The 20,077-nt window shown below is 41.1% G+C and overlaps 1 protein-coding gene across 1 annotated transcript in view; it reads left to right on the top strand.

Moving 5' to 3' along the window:
- VAT1L (vesicle amine transport 1 like) overlaps window positions 1–16,917 on the top strand; it is a 55,478-nt gene extending 38,561 nt beyond the window's left edge. The window contains exons 8-9 of the mRNA XM_027663901.1: window positions 11,884–11,967; window positions 14,025–16,917. Coding sequence (XP_027519702.1) covers window positions 11,884–11,967; window positions 14,025–14,123 — 183 coding nt within the window. The 3' untranslated portion in view covers window positions 14,124–16,917. The remainder of the gene's footprint in view (window positions 1–11,883; window positions 11,968–14,024) is intronic.
- Window positions 16,918–20,077: the final 3,160 nt, after the last annotated feature.

The following is a 20,077-nucleotide window of genomic DNA, read 5'->3' as shown; positions in this document are numbered from 1 at the left end:
TGTAGTTTTGCAGCTTCCTGAAACAAAGCAAATCCTCTCTAGAGAGGTACACACACAAAAAAATCTCCTTTATATAAAATAAACTCTTTTGTTGTCAGTAAACAGAAATTTTAATAAACAGATGCTGATGAAAGCTTGGGAAAGATCAAGAAAGTAGCCACACTTGGAGTTTTGGTTTTGTTGTACCCTTAAGGTAATTGGTAGGGCTTTTGGTCTACACATACATTTAAAAAAGAACAGCTTTTTTTTTTTTTCACTGTAGTAGCAAAAAAGTGATAGTACAAATTATCTTATGCATACAGACACAAACCCAAATGGGGTGTGTAGGTCTGCATCATATGAGGTCAGAACAGGGTTCCATCTCCACCATTCTCCAGCTTCTGAGATGGCAAGGGCTGCTAGTTAGAGACTATGAAAGAAATGGCACCTGGAACGGGCACTTTGAGCTTTCTGGCAAAATGTTGGTACGTTGTTTGACCCTCGACGCTGACAATTGTAATAGCCTGTACACTGAAGCTGTGGTGTGGTTGGAAGGACCACCTGATGGATGTGCTGGCACACAGCTCTGTTCCTGTGAACTGTGTAAATACTGTGTGTTGTTTTAAAGAAACCAGGGCATGGAATTCAGATGTTTGCACTCAGCCATACAGTGAAGCAGTGTTAAATCCACAAATAATATCCACAGCTGCTGTCACTGTGGAGGTCTAATTAGGTAATACCAAGTGTACTGTGCCTGGAACCTCAGCAGTGGGGGCCCCACAGTCCCACCTGTCGCTCACATTGAGTGGAGGCCCTGCAGAAAAGAGCCTGGTCTTTGGTAGTTCATGTGTGTTCTGGTGTAACTGCATATGTGTCCAAAACGTGGTAGAATAGTAATTGATTCTTGGTAAATGCATGTTCAAGAACCCCCTTTGCAAGCTGCTTTGTTGGGATCCCCCCAGCCTCAAGTGACAGTTTTTGGGCCCGTTTGCCCAGAGGCAGAGATAAGACATGGATTGACTTGGAACACCTTGAAGCTAATTAGCTGAGAGGCAACTGGGAATATGGTGTCAAATCAAAAATTCCTCTGTCTTAAAGCCGTGTCCTGCAAGTGTCTAGATGGTCCCTGTGAAAAGCTGTGCTTCTGGGAATACTTCAGACTTGGAGTTCTCATATGGCTGTTCCAGAGAGGCCGACTGATCTTTCACTTGGGTGTGAAGAGGGATCTCTGTTTGCCAGATTCCCATGAGGAAGAAACAGGGCAGGATTGCTGCTGCAAGGCAGCAACATTCCCCTTTGATGGAATTAGTGCTTCGAATTGAGTCTGCAAGTTCAGGAGGTGGAGGAGAGGGAGAGTTTAATGACACTCGTAAGATGGCATGAAAGAGAACAAATAAGATGTTCTTTTGGGTTGGTGCAGTTTTTCTCAAAACATTTTTCAAAGACATCGCAGGGCAGCATTGCTGAGGAAAGAGTTTGAAAACCCATGTCATGGAGCTTGCTAGTCAATAACAATGTAAGATGTCTTTTTTTTTTTTAATTGCATAATGATGAATGTAATAAAGTTTATTTCCTGCTGTAATTTGTTAAAACAGATTATGATGGAATACAGGAATACAGCAAACCGAACATTATATATGAATTCAATTTAGGCAGGAGAGTACTGCATCCTAACCAAATACAGAGGGCCTGTTTCTTTGCCTGGTAGAGGCAGGTCCTTTGCAGGTAAAGAAATTTTCCCTAGTGTAAGAGCTGCTGCAGCAGACTAAACCAGCATCACCAGAGCAGAATCTGAACCACTAACACTCCTGAATACCCCAAGCTTCAGGGGTGTCTGGGGCATCCCTGTGCGCAGTTTGCTGCAACTTACTGTAAGATGCATTAATGCTCAGAGTGGAGAAGGGCAGCATGAAGGTGACCAGTTCTGAGCTCCTCTGCTCATGGCTTTGATGTGCTTAAAGCCATCTTCCTAGGGGAAATTGGGAACATGCTGTTGTAACTTCTACCATCAATCCCAAAGGCTCAGCCAGCAGCAGGGAGTCAGTGGCTCACAGGCATAGATTAGGAGTTCTGGCTTTATTGCTCCTCTAAAAGAAATTCCAGCACAGGATCCTTAAAGCTTCATCCTGATTGACAAGATGTGTCTTTTCTACCCAGTTGTGTTCCAGGGATTTCGTCACCAAATCTCTACCCCTCAGAAGCAACCCTTGACTTTGAAATTAGTAAGATAATTATTTTCCATATTCGTGGAGGAAAAAAATCACTTTTCTCTTAAGCTTATCTTAATAATAAGTGATACAGAGAAAAGCTGTGCAAATTTAAATCAAAACTGGTGTCGTCGCTCTGTACGGGTTCTGAGATAATGCACATAGTCTTAGAGAGATGTCCATTCTATGGCACTTCTCTGCAACCAACACGTTAGTCTTTAACTGTCAAAGTGCTGAATACCCCTGACCCATCTTAACTTGATGGAATTCTCTGTGTTGATGGATCAAATTTCAAGTTTTTTTCTCTTTTATCATGTAGAAAAGCTCCCACCAAACTGACAGTCTAGACACTGCTGTTTAGTTCTTTTAAATATTTAATTTGATTTTGATTCAGCCTTTTTTCCTGCTTTATCCCTGTTGACTCTGTAAGTAAAGGCTGGTGAGATTTGGCTCAGTTATTCTGTAATTACAAGGCTTTAAATCTCTTTTTCTTAGAGTTTTACCGAGACAAAACAAATACCCATTGACGTCAGCAGGAGCTTTTAGGAATAAGGAAAGAGTGAAAACAGCACAGCTCTGCAGCTGTAGCTCCCCATCTAGAAGATGTATCACTTAATAGGTATCTTCAGCAGCCAAGGGAGGACTCAGAGTTTGCCTGTAGTGTCAGTTTTTATTCCTTTGACATTTTTCTTATCTTGGGTCTGGTTTTAGTCTTGCTGCCATAGCAACATAGAGAGGCTAAAAGGTATTCCAGACAAAAAGGTCTGTCCTAACTGACAGGCAGAAGAAGGGAATAGAGGCCAGAGCTGCTGTTTGCAGCTGTGAATAGCAGTGGAGGGATGAGAGAGATTTAAAAAGTACTTTCTGTTTCAACATGGGCAGGAGAAACCACTGGGGCATAAACAGTTGAGTTGGGTAAAGTAATTTTGGCTTTCAGATGGGCACTGGCAGGATGACATGATATGACATGACATGATGTGTTTGCTTCATGGCAAGGAAACAGACTTCATGATCCAAGTTACTTTCCTACCCCTCTAGGAAAAATACTCTAACCAGCTCAAAATCATTGCTAGTGGTACTAACTTTTTACATTTTGATTGTATCCATGTTTTCTCCATGCATTTTTTTCCCCAGTAGGCATTTATGAAAATTGGGCCCCAGATACCCTGAGTTTGATGTGTTTGATGTGTCTTCTTGCATATTCTCAGTGCTCAATTTCTGCATCTTAAGAGCTGGCTGCATTCACCACAGGCAGGAATAGAGCCTATTCAAAATCTTGTAAATATTATGCTGCTTTTCCATCTGTCATGCAAGCTGCTGCATGCCCTCAGCATCCAGGAGAGCAGAGTTTGGGAGGCCTCTTCAGAATTAATGGTGTAGGTAAGAGAGGAGAGTCCAGGCGGGTTGCAGATGTGGGTTTGCCAGCCTCCCATATCCCCAACTCCCATGCAAACAGGTAATTGGAGGATTTTGTCGCAGCAGATAAGTCCATTAAATACTAGAAGCACTTTTCTGCCAGCTATTCTGCTACACAGTGCAAGGGAAATATTCCTATCATGAATACAGATCATTCCCATGGAAGTGTGTTGTGCTGGATACAGGTTATTCCATTGCTCCCAAGGGAAATAATCCCTACCAGCAAATGATGATTTTGTCCAAATAACTGTGTCTGGTATGATAATTGTCAGTAATCACACAGGCAAACAGTTTTTCTACAAAAGCTTGTACAGAAGAGGGAAGTGTTGCAAATGAACTTTAAAAAAATAAAAAAAGCTTAAAAAAAAAGTCAGTATGTTTTCCAATGAACTTCTACTCCATGACTTCATATTGCATAAACATGAGAGAGACATTTCAAGATTGTCAAGGAGGAAATATGCCAGCAAAACAAGGGAACTAAATTTTGACAGATGTCACTTTTGAGAGTAGAAGGACACAGTCATTAGTGCAAAGGAGCCAGTGGCTGCTGGCCATATGTGTGTCCTGGCTGTCCAGGGAGCCTGTGGCCTGTCCCTTCTCTTAGCCCAAGCCACCTTAACAGGGCTGTGGCAAATGTGGCTGAAAAGGAAGATTTACCTCTGCTCCCTGCTCCCAAGCACCCTGGCAGAGTCTGCAGGGAATGGTGTACCAGGTCACTGCCCCCAGAGCTGCCAGCAAGCTGAGCAACTGTTCTCCTTAGTTCCTTGAGTTTCTTGCCTTCTGCAGACCAAATCTAAACAGACGTAATCCAGAGGACAGACTGTGTGATTTTTCTTTGTATGGAGTGCAGTGTTAGCTTTAAAAGCCATGTGTACCAAGGACGTGAAAGAAAAACCCTTCTTCTGGTCCGACAAGAGCATCTGCAATTAGAATGCAGCTCACAGTCCATATTAAAGACAGCACAGCTTTCTAATGGACCACATCAGTGAGCCTGATAGCAAAAATTATTTTGCTCTCTAGCACTAATGAAAGTTATAGTACTGAAGCTTTGCTTATGTGGTATCTCAGCTAGAAGCGACTGCTGTATGCATCTTTTTTCTCCATTACTGCATAGAAATGATGCTTAAATAATTATTCTTGATATTAGTGTTTGTAATTCTAATGGAGATACATCTGGGCTCGTTGAAATAGTGTCTGTCATGAACAGCAACAGAACAGAACAAGTCCTAGAATGAAAAATAGGCATGTTTTTAATTCAGATTACTCCTTCATAAATCTGAAGGGGATTTGGATCATTACCTGTGACACTTGGGTTGCCAAAGTAACCTTGACTAGCCAGCTGATGTTTGCACACCACATGACACTGTCACCATGGAGATCCTGTCCATGTGATTTTGCAGGCATGATGCAGTTGCAGGCTGCTCAGAGAGGAATTAATTGTTGGTGAGGAGTGCTCTTGCAGACAACTCTGCTCTGTCAGACAGAGCCTGCATGGAAGTCAAGCAGAATCTAAACTTTCCCTGTTTGTTTTAGCTGCACTTAAGAGGACCAGGGCAAGGGTAACAGGAGGAAACTCTCTTGGCTTCCATAAGGAAAATACTGAGTTCTCCTGATGGAAAGTTCGTGCTCACCCTAGATGGGAGAGATGATCCGAAAGTGCTGACCTGTGTGAAAATCATGTTTGAAGGATAATACTCATTTTACAGAACATAGGTTCGAGTTGAACACTACAGGTATTCCCTTATCAGCTGAGGCTTTTCTCCCCTCCCAGTACCTGCTCTTATTCACTCACACACAACCCAGGGATGTCAGGGAGGCTACAAGAGAGAAACAGGGACCAAAATCTGTTTGTGTACAAAGAATATTCCAAATTCTCCTCAAAAAGTAACTGTCATGCTGTGCTTTTGTTTCCAACATCTACTGAACAGTGGGACTGTGAAGTAGATTTTGAATCTGTTTTGCATGATACCAAACCAAATACCAGGCTGAGTGTTAGAAAGGTCCCATGAGATAATTTCATAGTTCTTTGTCTTTTCTAACCTATTTCTGAATTTTAATTTCTAGCACATGCCCATATATTTAGACTGTTATCTGACCCTATTAGCAAACCCTTTCCTAGTTTCTGTATTTCTTGTGTCTGGCCTCTGCATTATGCTACTTCTTTATCTTCTGAACTTTTGTTGACAACAGAGTACAAACAAACCAGCCTTTTGGGAAGAGACATGATTCTGTTTCTGGTGGTTAAGCAGCCTAAAGGGTGCTCCCTCCTTTCTCTCCATGTTATTTGGAGAACAGAAGCCAGCCAGCCTTCAAGATAAAACTATTTTGCTGTTGCAAAATGCTTTGTTCCATCTCTTTTACTTATTTATGAAACAGACTGGGCAACAACAGATGGTTAAAAGGTGGTGTTACTATTTCTGGGTGCTCCAGCTGTGATGAGCAGGCTGGACTAGAATCAGATGGGGGTTCTGTAGACATGACATGCACCCCCCTAAGGAGACACAGTCCAGGCTTCAGAAACTGTCCAAAAGCATCACCTGGTAAGAGCCAGTAAGTGCAGGGTTTGAGGTTTGCAGTGACATTGCCGTTTGGGGAATTGCTGTAAAGAATCACTGAAGTTTTGGAGATGTCTCTGTTGGACACTTTATTTGTGGGGGGAAAAAAAAACCACAAAAAACCATGTGGGTCCTTAAAATAATACTGGACAAAAGTGCTCATAGGAGGTGATGAGGACAGAAGAGACTCAGTTTGGTGGCCAGATGCAGAGAGTAAATATTGCTACTTATGTCTTTGCTTTTAGCTTGAAGAATAAGTTGAAGGATTAAAGAGGGGAGGGATGCAGCTGGAAAATGAGGCTTTGGGGTGATGTGTGCAGCACAGGTTACAGTGGATGAGGGGATTATTTCATGGCTAGAGGGGAGCAATCTTGGCATGCTGGAAGGTTTGGACATTCTCAGTGTATAAACAGAGGGCAAAAGGTGATTCTTTGAGATGATGTGTAAAAATAAGCAGTAACCTTGAACCTAAAGGTGTGGAACTAATGAGGGGGAAAACTACAGTTTGTAGATCATAACCTAAGCTGATGCTCTGCTTCACTGTGCCCATCTGGAGGTGAGGGATGTTCCCTTCCTTTGGATGCTGATCACCTTTTCGACAGCACATGACGACACCGTGTAGAATGAGTGGGGAGTTTGACAGATTACACTGAGATCATTGAACTAATTTCACTTCTGGCTTGGATTAAGTTTGTAACCTTGGCATAAGATTCTTTAGCCTTTTGTACTATGGCCTGATTTACCAAAAGGGGGAACGAAGGATTCCTTTATTGTAAGCAGAAATCCTTTCATATACCTCAGGGAAACCCACTGTCATCAGAGGGGCCCAAGAAAAGAAAGAACACAATCCTCTGCCACCAACCAATAAACCTGCTGAGAGTGAGGGGGTAAAGAAGTTGTCTGTAAAAATGAAACTGCAATCTGTAGATGGCATTTTGTGCAACAGACTGATTTAACCTCATTCAGTTAAAGAATATCCACTCTTCTATTGCACGTGTCTTTCAATTCCTTTTTTTCCTGAAGTAAATGATTAACTTTATTTTTAAAAAATTGATGCAAATAATCATATTACTGTGCTAAACAGCTTCATGTAGGATGATAAAAGCATTGTTTTGACATTTCCACTAGGAAGCTTTTCCATGGCATGTTGCCTGCATTGTTTCTCTCTATTAAACATCCATATTCCTGACGTGGGCCTAAAGCCCCCAGTGTGTTATACTGGCAAAGCAAGTGGTTTTGTGTTCCAACTTCCCAGTCTCTTTCATTTTACTCCTGAGATTGGTTCCTTGTAAGAGCCAAATATAGAAATGGATCATTATGTTTAAAATAATATCCAAAGGCTTGAAAATAGCATCCGTTTCTTAGGCAGGCTGCATTTCTCTTTCACACTGTGAAGTGGTGCAACAGATAATTAGTAATACATTTTCCATTTATATTTTCCTGTATTTAAAAAGGCAGTAGACTGCTCTTGCTATATTCTAACAGCAGAATCAATTTCCAGAGCCAACTGAATGTCAGCAAGCATTTATGAATATCTCAGTAGAGATTATTGTTGGCTCTTACTTTCGAATGCAAACAGCCAACAAATTAGTTTGAAGTAAAATGGGTAAATAAGTGGAGGCTTGAGTACAGCAATAGAAAGTTGGAGCATAATTGTTTGTTTCAGGCCTATGTTATTTATAGAAGGTCAGACTTACACCCACAAAACCATCTCTATTCTGGAACTTTCCAAAGGAAAAGGAACCAGGACAGCAGAGGTGGAGACCCTGAAATGAATGACTCGAAAACCAGACAAGAAATCTGTCCCAGTTACTGATTCCACCTGCAGAAAACATAGTGCTAAAAACAAACAAGAAAAATCCAAGAAAACATAGGGGGAAAAGGGAGCAAAGGCAGGCGTACAAGGTGCATTTCAGGGGGGAAAAACCTTTTAGTCAATTTAAAATGGACTGATTTTACACCCTGAGATCAAAAGCAGTGTAATCAGAAGCTAGCTCCAAATATCCAAATACCATATCAGCCTCTGATAGCATGTTGTGTTAGTTGTTCTGTTTGGAATACATCTTGGTTTTCATTGCTTTAGAATTGAAGATACTGTTGGAGTAAAAAATGTGTTGTGCCTGCTATTTGTATTTTCAATATGGAGATCCTTTCTTTTTGTCTGAGTGGTTACAGATAACAACATGCTTAATTTTGTGCTTTTTTACATATATTTCTCAAAGAGAAGAGTATTGCAAATTAGGAGTGCTGACAGAGCACTTCATTAAACTTCTCTAAGTAATTTGTGGAAATAATGTGATTCATAAAAGCTGACATCTAACTTGTAGTATTAGTGCTTCACTTTTAGTACTGTGCTACTATTAGTACTTTACTACTGTAGAACCAGTACTAAGAAACCAAAATAATTAGTATTCTACCTTTTTTTTATGCAAGGTTGTGCTTTATTTTAAACTGAAATTGCTATCAGCTCACCAAAGACAGAATGGCTACAATAAAATCACACCATATTCCCAGTGTATACACTGGTGCTGTGTTCAGCAGAGGAGAATAATTTATGGGTGTTGTTATATTCACTTTTGCTTTTAGTAAAATAAAAACTTCACAAATTATTAGCTAAGGAAAAAATGGAAGTATGGGGTTTTTTTAGAGATACTTTATCAACACATTGCTTTATCAATCATTGCTACAAGAACCAGTGGTCCACTTGTGTAAGAATAGTTCTGATTCCAGTGCAGAGCTCTGTGATACGTACTGGGGGCTCTCAAGGCTAAAATCTGTAGTTTGGCATTAGTTCAGACACAGACCCTCTAAGGGCTGGGCCATAATGAAAGCAAACACAGACCAAGAGAGTTTTTGTCTTTTATTCCAATGGAAGATCTTTGGATCAATGAACACTCCTCACAATACTGCCCAAGAAGAATTTCAATTAACTCATCCATATAAACAAAAGTAAAATCCATTTACTTGGCTCTGAACTGACAAATGCAAATAGCAACCAATATGGAATAATTGGTGAAAAGGGATTTAGGGGCACAGTGATGTAAGAAGAGAGAAACCCTTGTGATCCTTGCTGCTAGAAGGGATATTTATTTTGAATCAAACTTCAGCCACTTCAGGGATCCTCCAGTAATTTCCAGGATTCCCACATGCTTCCCTGTACTACCAGTTAAACCTGGGTCTGTTTTTAACCAAGTGCAGAGTGATGCACTTTCTTCACTGGGAACATGCAAACACTGGGGCACAAACTTAGAGAAGCTCCACTCTCCACAAAAGGCACAGGAAAAAATAAATTCTCTTATACAATCTGCACAGAACAACTTAAACCTTAACCATACTTGCATAGCAAAGAAGGTTTTTAATCCTCTCTGTCTTCTAGAGGGTAAGAGAGAATAATTTTAATATTCAGGCACCTTGGGAAACAAGTAGTTGCAGTCTTGGTTCAATAAGTGGGCCATTAGGAGCCATAAACATAAAAACTACTCATTTATAAAATAGCTCATGGTCTCTTAACCCAGACATGGAGTGCTGAATGGCGTTGCACTACTAGAGAAGTTGACTTACTGGGTAGGTAAGTTGCAAATAACACTAAAATTCACAGATGTTGTATCAGCTCTTCAAATTTTGTTCTATGTTTTTATATATTTTAATAGCTCCATCTGGATTCCATAGCCACTATTACTGTTATAAGTTTTATTGTTCCCTTTGCCTCTGCCTGCTGTTTGCATTTGCAAGATACCTACAAGTGTCCTGGAAACAACTCCTGAACCTTTCTCCAGGGACTTAAATTTGATATGTGAAAAATGCAGGGAAAACACATTTTCTCAAATTTACCTTGCTAAATATGATATGGAACAAATTAAAATAAATGTTGCATACCCTGCTTTCCACATGATGTTCTGGTTATAAATTCCAATGGATGGGCAAATGTGTTTGCTGATTTCTCCAAATCTGTTATTTATGCTGTGCTGTAACCTCCTAAAAGCTTGATTTGGTTAACAGCAGTCATAAAAAATTATACAGCTGCTGCTTCTTCGGAGTCTTTGTTGGATATTCTTAAAGGAATATTGTCCACGGTGCAGAACTAGTCTGACAGGATAGTTAGGTGGTGTTTATGCTCTAAGGTACCTTCATAAAAGGCATTGTGATTTTGTGGACTATATTTAGAGGTCAGCCTTCTGTCCAGTGGGTTTCATAAGACTGTGTTTTCTCAGGTTAATTTACAATAATGCCCTAAGTTAGAAAGCCATTGTGTTTGCAGTGCAATTTTTCTTTTGTTCTAATAGAATTTTTCTTAAGTCTGGTGTTTAACAATTGAGGGAACATCTCTGCAAAATTCAAGTGGTAATACTGAGTTCACTGCAGTCAGCTTTCCAAGTAAGGCAGACAGATGGGAAAGACATTTTGTGCCCAGCATCCATTAAATTTAATTGGAAGTTGAAAACTGTATTTGCTTAGTATCTTTAAAAATCTCATACATCCTGCTGCATTAGACATTCAGGTATTATTTTAGGGACCTGGACCTGGCTTCTAAATGTACTGTGGGACCTACCAGTTCCCAACTCAGCATTTTCTTTCAAACTTACATACTGTTATTCTTAAAATGTTCAAAGAACTATGTCACAGATGGTAAATCCTGTTAACATAAAACTCATTTTTGTCTCAACAAACCCTGTAATGCTGGTAAAAAGTAGTGTGATGAGGGTATGGAACAGCCTTTATGTGTATATTTTCAGTTCCTGAAGTTTCCCACCATGAAAATGAGGAAACTCTTGACATTTTCTGATTTTCAGTGCTTTATAGAATCATAGAATGGAAGAGACCTTAAAGCTCATCTCATTCCACCCCCCTACCATGGGCAGACCTTCCACTGGACCAGGTTGCTCCAAGCCCCATGCAGCCTGGCCCTGAACGCTTCCAGGGATGGGAGTTCACATCCTCTCTGAGCAGCCTGTGCCAGTGATTTAGCAGTGTTTGTATCCTGCACATTGAGCACACACACAATTTCAGTTCATCAACACTGAGCTCTCCTGAGTTCTGAAACTTCATACATCAAAATAAGTATCTCTCCAGTGCACTCGTAAGAAGAGGTTTTTGTTCCTTTCTCACATGCACTAATTGCAGCCAGCTGTTAAACAGATGGTCTTAGTGGTATCAGTAGGACACCACTTATTTAACATTTTTTAAAAAAAAATTTAAAAAATGGGAAAAAAAATAAATGTTTGCTTATGCAGCAAGACGCCACAGTATTGCATTAATCCCAGCCATTGTCTGGACATGGCATTCCCCCTGTGGGAACCCAAAGGAAATTAATTGAAAAATATCATAGGTCAATTAGAAAAACATTTCATACTTTCAGTACGAAGGAAGGCTTCTTGATAAATATTCTGGAAAGATAGAATGTAATGAACACCCTGTAAGGATCACCTCCCTGTGGTTCTCTCTGCACCTCATCTCTCCATCACTTTGGCACTGCATTAACATTATGGATGTGTTAAGTTATTCAGAAACTGTCATCAGGACTCACATCCCATATTGGCAAACACAATGCAAAAACCAGGCCTTACAAGTTCACTAAAAAATGTTTGACTGTTGGTCTTTTCTCAAGCAGCTCTTTGAGTGACCTTGCACACAGTATGCCTTAAGCGTATTGCTGGTTTTGGAAGGGAGGAATTCGGGCTTCTCCTTGTGTGTGACTGACAGTTATCAATAGGTGATCTTTCTTTCAGGTGAAGGAGGCCATGCAGAGAATCCATGACCGAGGAAATATAGGAAAACTCATTCTGGATGTGGAGAAAGCACCCACTCCCCTGGTGAGTGCAAAGCACTGCAGACATGCTGTACAGCCACACACATGTTAAAGCCTGGCAGTGACTTTTGGAGACAGTTCCTGTACAATTTTTTTTAATACTGATTTATTCTAAATCCATAGCACCTAAATACCACCAGTAATCATAATTTCTGTATTAACCTAAAGTGAAATGTAATTCCTGAAGACCCAGGAGTTGCTTTTCTATACTGAATGACCATCTACTTCTCCAAAAATGTGTCTGCAAGTCTTGAATCAGGGTAAAGCTGCCACATGTCTTTCTGTCCTTGTGATGGAAAACAAAATAGACATTTCACAAAACCAAAATAGATGTTTCACTCACTAAAAAAAAAAAAATTCTGTATTAATATGTTGATTGAACAGAAAAAAATCTGTTACTTCAGTGTGCAAACATTAAAATGCTTTCTGATCCTCATACTAAAGTCAGAATATACTTTTGGTAGGAATTTAGGTTACTGGTTTTTATAATATATGAAGTATAATGCCAGAATTCTTCTAGAAATGTCCTGAAGGCAGACAGTAAGGATGGAGCCCTGCTCCCCTGGGATTTGGAGCACTTAGCATGGTACTGAAACCTTCCAGAGAGCAGCAGTGAATGGAACCCAGGCTCACGCCTGAGCGTTCACTGAGGATGTAGGAAAGAGCAGTAAAGGAGGTAATGAAAAACTGACTTTAAATCAATACTGATGTATGAAGTTGCTTTCAGGCCTGAGGTATCTCCTGTTTCAAAAGAACAGAAAATAACATGGAATTACAGTTAAGCTCTAACTCAAGCTCAGCCTCTAATTGCCCCCAAATCTCACACAAAATCGCTGCAAGGAAAAGGAAGGCTTTGGAGACATCACGTGTGGAAACTGGGCATTATTTTCTAGCTGAATTGCATCCTGAAACTGTAAACAAGAATGCATAGCACAACATTATTACACTTACTCTCCATCTGTTCTCTTGATATTCACAACAGCCACTGGTAAGATGGTGATAATCAATTTGAAACACTTTCATGAAAGGGGGTTAAGTCAAAAATATGGGTAACTTCAGAGCATTAGAGTCAGCTTGTGTTTGAGATTTTTATCTCCAGCATAGGCTGGTAATCAAACAGGGAAGGAACAATATCACTGCATTTCTCTTTAAAAAGTAAATGTATCCCTTGCTTATTTGGTTTTGTAGTACTTATAAGCTAATACAGGAATCTTTTGCATCCTACAAGAGGTAACATGGGTATATGAGAGAATCCAGTCACACTACTCTGTGTTGTTAAACATTGCCCCCCCCCCCAGTGAACCAGACTCTTGTGCCTCCAGGGAGATGTCACACTGTTTCAGGGTGAAGTACTGGAGCATCTTGCACCTTTACACAGCTTGTAATAAATATTTCCAAGTGAAAAACCACACAGTACAGTCCTTAGGTGCTGTCTTGAACTACAAATTTGTGCATTTGCCTACTACCTATACAGGTATCTTCAGTAAAATATGGAAGTGCAGTTTCTTCCCACTCCTGTATGATCTGAGTTCTGCACTCTGTCATGGGGGTGTTCTACCAGCACCCACATATCCACTGCTCTATAAAGTTTCACTGGGTTTTTTTAATATATAAAAGAGAAAAATTGCTTTCTGAGTTTTCATGACACTGTGCCTCAGATGGAGCCATCCATTCCCTGCTTTTAAGTCGCCTGTTTCCAGAAGAGCAGATACGGGCATTGTAAAACAGAGGTCTCACATTCTGTAAACTTCTACACAGCTGTTTCCTATCTGAGAGCCTTACTATCAGTTTGCTACAAGTGCACAGAGCAGAGTCTGTGTGTACAACTGTCCTGCAAAGCAGTTTTCTGTTAGGTAATTTAGCTGTACGCCATGAGGGAACAGCTTATGGATTTAGCTGTAGTGCCAGCAAAGGCTTTGCATGGGCAGAATGTTTATTTTCACGTGGCGAGTCTGCCGTCTTTGAGTTCTTAAAGTCACTTATCAAAGGAATCAAACTGAAATGAGAAGGAATCAAACGGTGAGAAAGGTGCTCTGATGTCCTTCGTCTCTCCTGGTGCAGATGGCCAACGACAGCACGGAGACAAGCGAGGCTGGAGAGGAGGAGGAGGACCATGAAGGGGACAATGAGAACAAGGAGCGCATGCCCTTCATCCAGTAACACCAGAGGCGGTGGAGCCAGGAGAGTGGTGAAGTAGAAGGGAACAAGACTGGGAAATCTCTTCTGTGCATCAGTGAACAAATGCTGTAGTACAGTGTGTGTTGTATTTGTTTGCAGTCAGCTGAGCTATGAGCTGTTGATCATTGTTGTTTTGAACTCAAGTGCCATTCTCATCCAGTGCAGTATTATGACATTCTGTGTGATACCCAATTTCCCTGTAGGAGTCCCATGGATTTTTCTGTTTCTGTTTGAAAGCCTTATTAACTTACTGTGTAATTTTAGATGGGCATCTTTCTCATGCAAATTCCAACATTTTCCATGAAGTTATTTGGGAGGTTTGAGCTTTCTTTTGCAAGTTGGAAACAGTAACAAAAAAAAAATTCCCCACTTGCTGTCTGGAAGATTCTAGTAACTGGAGGGAAAATTTTATGTTTGTGGATTTTCAGTGTTAAAATATTTTTCCTTTAGAGAACCACAAATAAAAGTTGCAACAAAGATGAGTTTTCATTTTCCTCAGTCACACTTTATCATTACATAAGCAATCCTATCTTCATTTTCAAAAATACCTCATTTAGAATCATGGAATCTGAAACTGTGCAAGAACTCGTTAATTGAGAGACTTTTGTCAACCTCTTCTACTTAAGGACACATTGACTCATCCGTGTCCAAAACCCAAACCAATTTTAAATTTCATTTTTAAATTGCATTGGTAAGATCACTCATCAGTATGTGGAAAGAAATTTGGTGACAGAGTTTGCTGCTCTGAAATCTCTAATGTGTGGTCAACTATCAAGCTGGAGCTGAACTCCTGCAGAAGTTAGCTCTGCAAAAAATGAGGTTTAGGCCTTAATCCTACCACAAATCATGCACAGGGATCATTTTATCTAGGTGAATTGTTCTGTCAAAAGCTCTGCTCCATATGTACAGTTATGTTTGTAAATTTCTCGCAGGATCAAGTATTCAGAGACCAGCTAGTCTTATCTACCTCCCACTAGTGGAAACTATATCTAAACATGACAAAATTTAATATTTTTTCCATGTCTTTCACCTATCCAAGTGGCAACTACTCAGGTCCTCAAATATCTTGTTAAAACAATTATTTTAAAATTACTGCAATCACCTACAGTAGAAATGCTGAAGGACTGTCAGAGACAGAGACCTTGCATAATGCCATACAGCTTTGAATTGATCTTCTTTTTTCTGCAAACGAAAGTATTTACTCAGACATGACTAGTTGTTTACCTAAATCTACAAGTAGCCTCTAGTGATAGAAGTAAAAAATTAATACAGAAAAGTGGAGAGGGAGGTCTTCTCAGACTTTTGTCAATGTGAAAAGATTTCTGGGTCTGGATGACTTTTATATGTGGTTTTAGAAGAATCTCTTTTGGTTTTTTCTGTTTGTTTGATCTTGCTGCCTGAGTATTAATGTCCATCTCTTTACACTGTACTCATGAAGTCGCTGTTCTAATGCCAGATAATTGTGCAGATGGTTCATTCTGAAGGAGTTTCCCTTGGGCTAAACAAATTCAAAGGTAACAAGAAGAAATAACGGTGGAGAAAAATGCCAAAAAAAGCTTTTGAAATATTAATCAAACCAGAACTTCCATTTTCTCTAGGTGTTGATGCACAACTTCATCGTAGTTGAGTTTCTTTTCAAGCTAGACTTGCCTACACTTCCAGTGCCATATCGGGCCCAAGCAGGGACTTTATCCACAGAAGAACATATATATTCAGTGACAGTTTTCCATTTACTGGGCTTGCCAATTGGACTTTTTGGAAAGGCCATTAAGTTTTCATGACTCATAAGCTGACAGCAGTAGGAAACATGCCCAATTTTGTTTTGCAGTTAGTGTAATGATGTTGTCCTGCAACAGACCTTAACATAACTAGGAACTTTGATTTGACGCCAAAGTGAGCAATATTGCTGGTGACCTTCGAGCTGGCAGTAAGTGGCATTCTCAAGGCCTTAAATTAGTAGGGCAAGCAGAATAGCAAACCCATTCTTCTGTTCTAAACCACAGTCTGGTGGGCTCTACACTTAAAGTACCCTGCAAGACAAATAAAGATGGGTGGTCTTGGTCGTGGCCACAGACACCACAGGGACAACAATCAAATAATTTTGGCTAGTTCTTTCTGGTTTTGTTAGCAAGGCAAAATTACTCTTCATGCTGATTCATACCAATTTTAGGGCCATTTTCTGATCAGCAGAATATCAGGTAATTGCAGTGAGTACAGAGGAGTACTTCTGGAACTACCTGAGTGCAACACAGCTGAGGATGACCATCAGCAAGCTAAACTCTGCTCTTGTGTTTTACTGCTATTAACATGGCATGCAGGAGGGTTACTACTGAAATGAATGGAAGTTTTTCTGATATCCATTTGGGAAGCAGGATGTGTGCTAGCAGAATTTGGCCCACAAGCCCTAAGTACCTTTTAGAAGACCACAAGCAGTAGTATCGCACCTGGAGGGGTGGAGACTGTGCTGTACAAACTGGTGAAGCCGAGACTTCTAACTGACCAAGTCTCACTGTAGCAGAAATGAAGGTTTGTGCTTACTACTGACAGTGTTGTGTAAACAACTCTGAGACAATTGGGTAGTTTCTTCAAGTGAAACAAATTATTTCTCAATTTGCCTTAAAGGAACTGTGAAAGCTTCTCTTTAACTTAAGCCTGATTGAAGTGAACTGAAACACTGTTTAATTGTATTTGTTGCTTTAGAGCTTTTGTTATATTGTGCCTACAAAGCAAATTATGTTTACACAAAAATATAAATAAAATGTTGAGCATAGCATTATCCTTGGCCTCCATATTTTATTCTAATATTATGGTCACATTAGGGAACTAACTTGGAATTGGTTGAGAGGAAAATTTGAGGTCTTGTTTTGGTCACTGTGGGATATAGGAAGAATTTATTTTTTCTGGTAAGGTTTTAATTGAGATTGTTAAAATGGCTGTGTGCTACTTTACAGAACTTTAACAATTTGGATATAACATGTTGAATGTCATAGTCTAAGAAATTCAAAATATTGTATAAGCACCATTCATTAAATGCTCAGGGAAGTGTATTTGATATGAAGAGAAACTGGTTTCCAGAATTTTGGGACTCAGATTGCACTGGGAGATAGATTGCCACAGCAGTTATCCTCAGAGAGACAGTTCCTTTCAGAAACTGAGATCCTCTGAGGGTATAATTTTAAATTAGAGTCCAAAGCAGCCACCACCAAATCAGCTAATAAAGCAGGAGGACATGATTGAATCTTGAATCCCACTCTCCTGGGCCTTGGTCTTAACTCAGGACTTCAAGGAGGTTTTCACCATGTCTTTGAAAGAACTGGTGATGGTTACCAAACCTTACACTATACTTGAGTACATGGCTTTCTCTCCCATGAAGGGAAGAAATGATCCAAAAAACCTTCGGTTTAGTATCTAAACAAAGAGAAGGTATTTGCTTTGGTTCATTCCAGTCATGCAGGACACATTCCAAAGCTTGTAAGTCCCTGGAAAGTCTCACATCGGTAGTTACTGAATCTGCTCTATAATCTAAAAGATGATAGGAACACTTCTGAGTGTGAAGAGGAGCAGAGTAAATTTCTGCCCTCTGTTTTCAAGCCCTAACAAGCAAATAATGATCAGTGCATCCCTAATGACAGGGTCAGATGAGGCTGAAAGCAAACAGCCATAGCCTTTTGCAAACTCTCTGTGATTACAATAAAACTCTGCCTTTACCAGCTTTCTCCCTGGGCTGTCTGTACTCCTCTGTCACACACTCTAACACAGAGCAGGGATGCAGCAGGTTGTCTTTTGGTGGCATCAGTCTGGAAGAAATGGAAAGATCTGCCTAGGATCCTGAGTGCCTCTGGTTCCCAGTTCACCATTTTGTGCTTCCCCTCTCGTTTTCTGTGAGCTGAGCAATTCATCCTGATTGGGTTTTGTCAAAAAAGATTCTTCTGGTATGGCCATGATTGCCAGCACAAACCCCTAATCCCCCCAGCTCCAGGAAAACCGTGTGGAAGTTTCTCCCCCTGGCAGCACTGAGGTCCCTCGATGTCAGCCAGTGTTTGTTCCACTGCAGAAAGAGCCAAAGCAATCAACACACTCTAATTGCTATCTGCATCAAAGCACCTTTTTCCCAAGTAATTTTAACTCCTAGGCAAACATCCCAGTGTTCTCCTCTGAGAGGACAGGTTAAAAAATGAATGCAAAATGTCACTTTATCTCCTCAGTCCTGTCCTGCTGATTGATGGTGCCTGGCTGACCCTACCCAAGCCATTGCTTCTGTGTTTACCTGGCCTGGCTCTGTCAGCTCCCTCTGCAGTGGATGGCAGGGGTTTCTGAACGCTTTTGTGACAACACTGTTGGGCACCTCCCCCCTGGCACGCTGGAAGGTGCTGGGAGAGCAGTGCATATGAGGAAGAGTTAGAGGATGCATGTAGGAAAATAAATGAATTGTGTATCTCTGCCCCAGAGTAACATGTGAGCAGGATTTGCAGCGTGTGTTACATGTTGGTTCCTGTGTGTGCTTGGAAGGGAGACCCTGAGGTGGTTTGTTACAGGGCTGGTTCAGTCACTGTCCAGAGGGTCACACTCCTGAGCAGCCTTGGAGGCTCTGTGGTCTGGCTCTGGTTTTTACCACCTCACTGGAAACCTGTCTCACTTCAGGGAAACTGTTTGGTACTCAGAGCTCAGTTTGGCTCCTGTCTCTCTGTAGGAAGCCATGGATGTTTGCCAGGCTGCAGAACAGCCCACAGACACAGACCTGGGGGTTAAATGGGGCAACTGTACCATTCCATCCCACCCCAACCAGGCCTACTCAGAGCCAAAAAAGGGAAGGTTCAAAAGATGACACCCACAGTGCTGTTGCTGAAGTCCCTGTCCTCCTTGGAGATACTTTACCAGTCCCTCACCTCTCACCAGGTTTGACTTGGGGTTCCCAACCTTTCTCTGCAGGGGCTCCAGAGTCCCTGCAATACTCAGTCATCACTGTTGTTCTCTGGTTGCACTTCAGGAAAATTAATATTTACCTTCTGAAGAATATGGTCATGTTCATTTTCATCCCCCACAGAGAGTGACAAACTCCAAGTGGATTTAACACAGCTAGATTAGCCCTTCACGTCTGGAAACCTTTCATCTCACTTATAGGAACTTCAGGCATTTTGGGCAAGATGAGGGAAAACAGGGAAGGAACAGGCATTGACAAACCTCATAGTGATTGGCCTGTCTCTTAAAAACTCCTACACCTCCATCATGTAAGAACAGCTTTCATTCAGGGGGGAACAGGCTGCATGGTTGGTAGAAGCTTTGGATCTGTCTCAACTAAAGCATCATCTATGAAGTCAAAGGAAGACCCTTTAACCTTTCAGCTTCTGAACCCTCGTAGTGTTTAACGCCTGTTACAGACAACACTGGAGAAACTGGGCAGCCAGGGATTAAATGGGATTAAATTAAGAGCTGCCACTGGCACTTGTTAGTTTAGGACCAGCAGCTGCCAACTATGGAAAGGGACAGAGGGTTGTGGTTTGGGGGATGTGGTCTGTGACAGAGGGCAAGCTGTAGGGGTGGGGACCTGCTGATTTTCCTTCTGACATTTAGAGGGCTTTGATCTGTCAGAAAGAGCTCTTTTTTCTTGCCTAGTGACCAGGCTGAGATACTACAATTAACCCAAAAGAACTAGGGGAAAAGTACTGAAGGAAAAACTGTTTTACTATGAGGGCTGAGGGGTTGGGGAATAGAAGCTGAGTGTTTTGCTGGGTGCAGGTTTGCTCTTAGAGCCACAGCTGTGAAGCACCTGGGCCACCCATGTCCACTGCTCCTGTTGTAAGTTGCTGTGCCCACCACAGGTCCCAGGTTTGGAGCCCTCCAGCCTCCTGCTCCTGCAGCCCTGCTGGAAGCAGCTCTGCCTTTGCAACTGCCAGAGCTGGAAATGTGCTACATTCTGCCAGACATCAGCTGTGTCC

The sequence above is a fragment of the Corapipo altera genome, unplaced genomic scaffold, assembly GCF_003945725.1.
Source record: "Corapipo altera isolate COAL_440 unplaced genomic scaffold, ASM394572v1 224, whole genome shotgun sequence".
NCBI lineage: Eukaryota > Metazoa > Chordata > Aves > Passeriformes > Pipridae > Corapipo > Corapipo altera.
The sequence above is the reverse complement of the archived record's forward strand: the minus strand, read 5'-3'. Positions and strand labels throughout refer to the sequence as shown.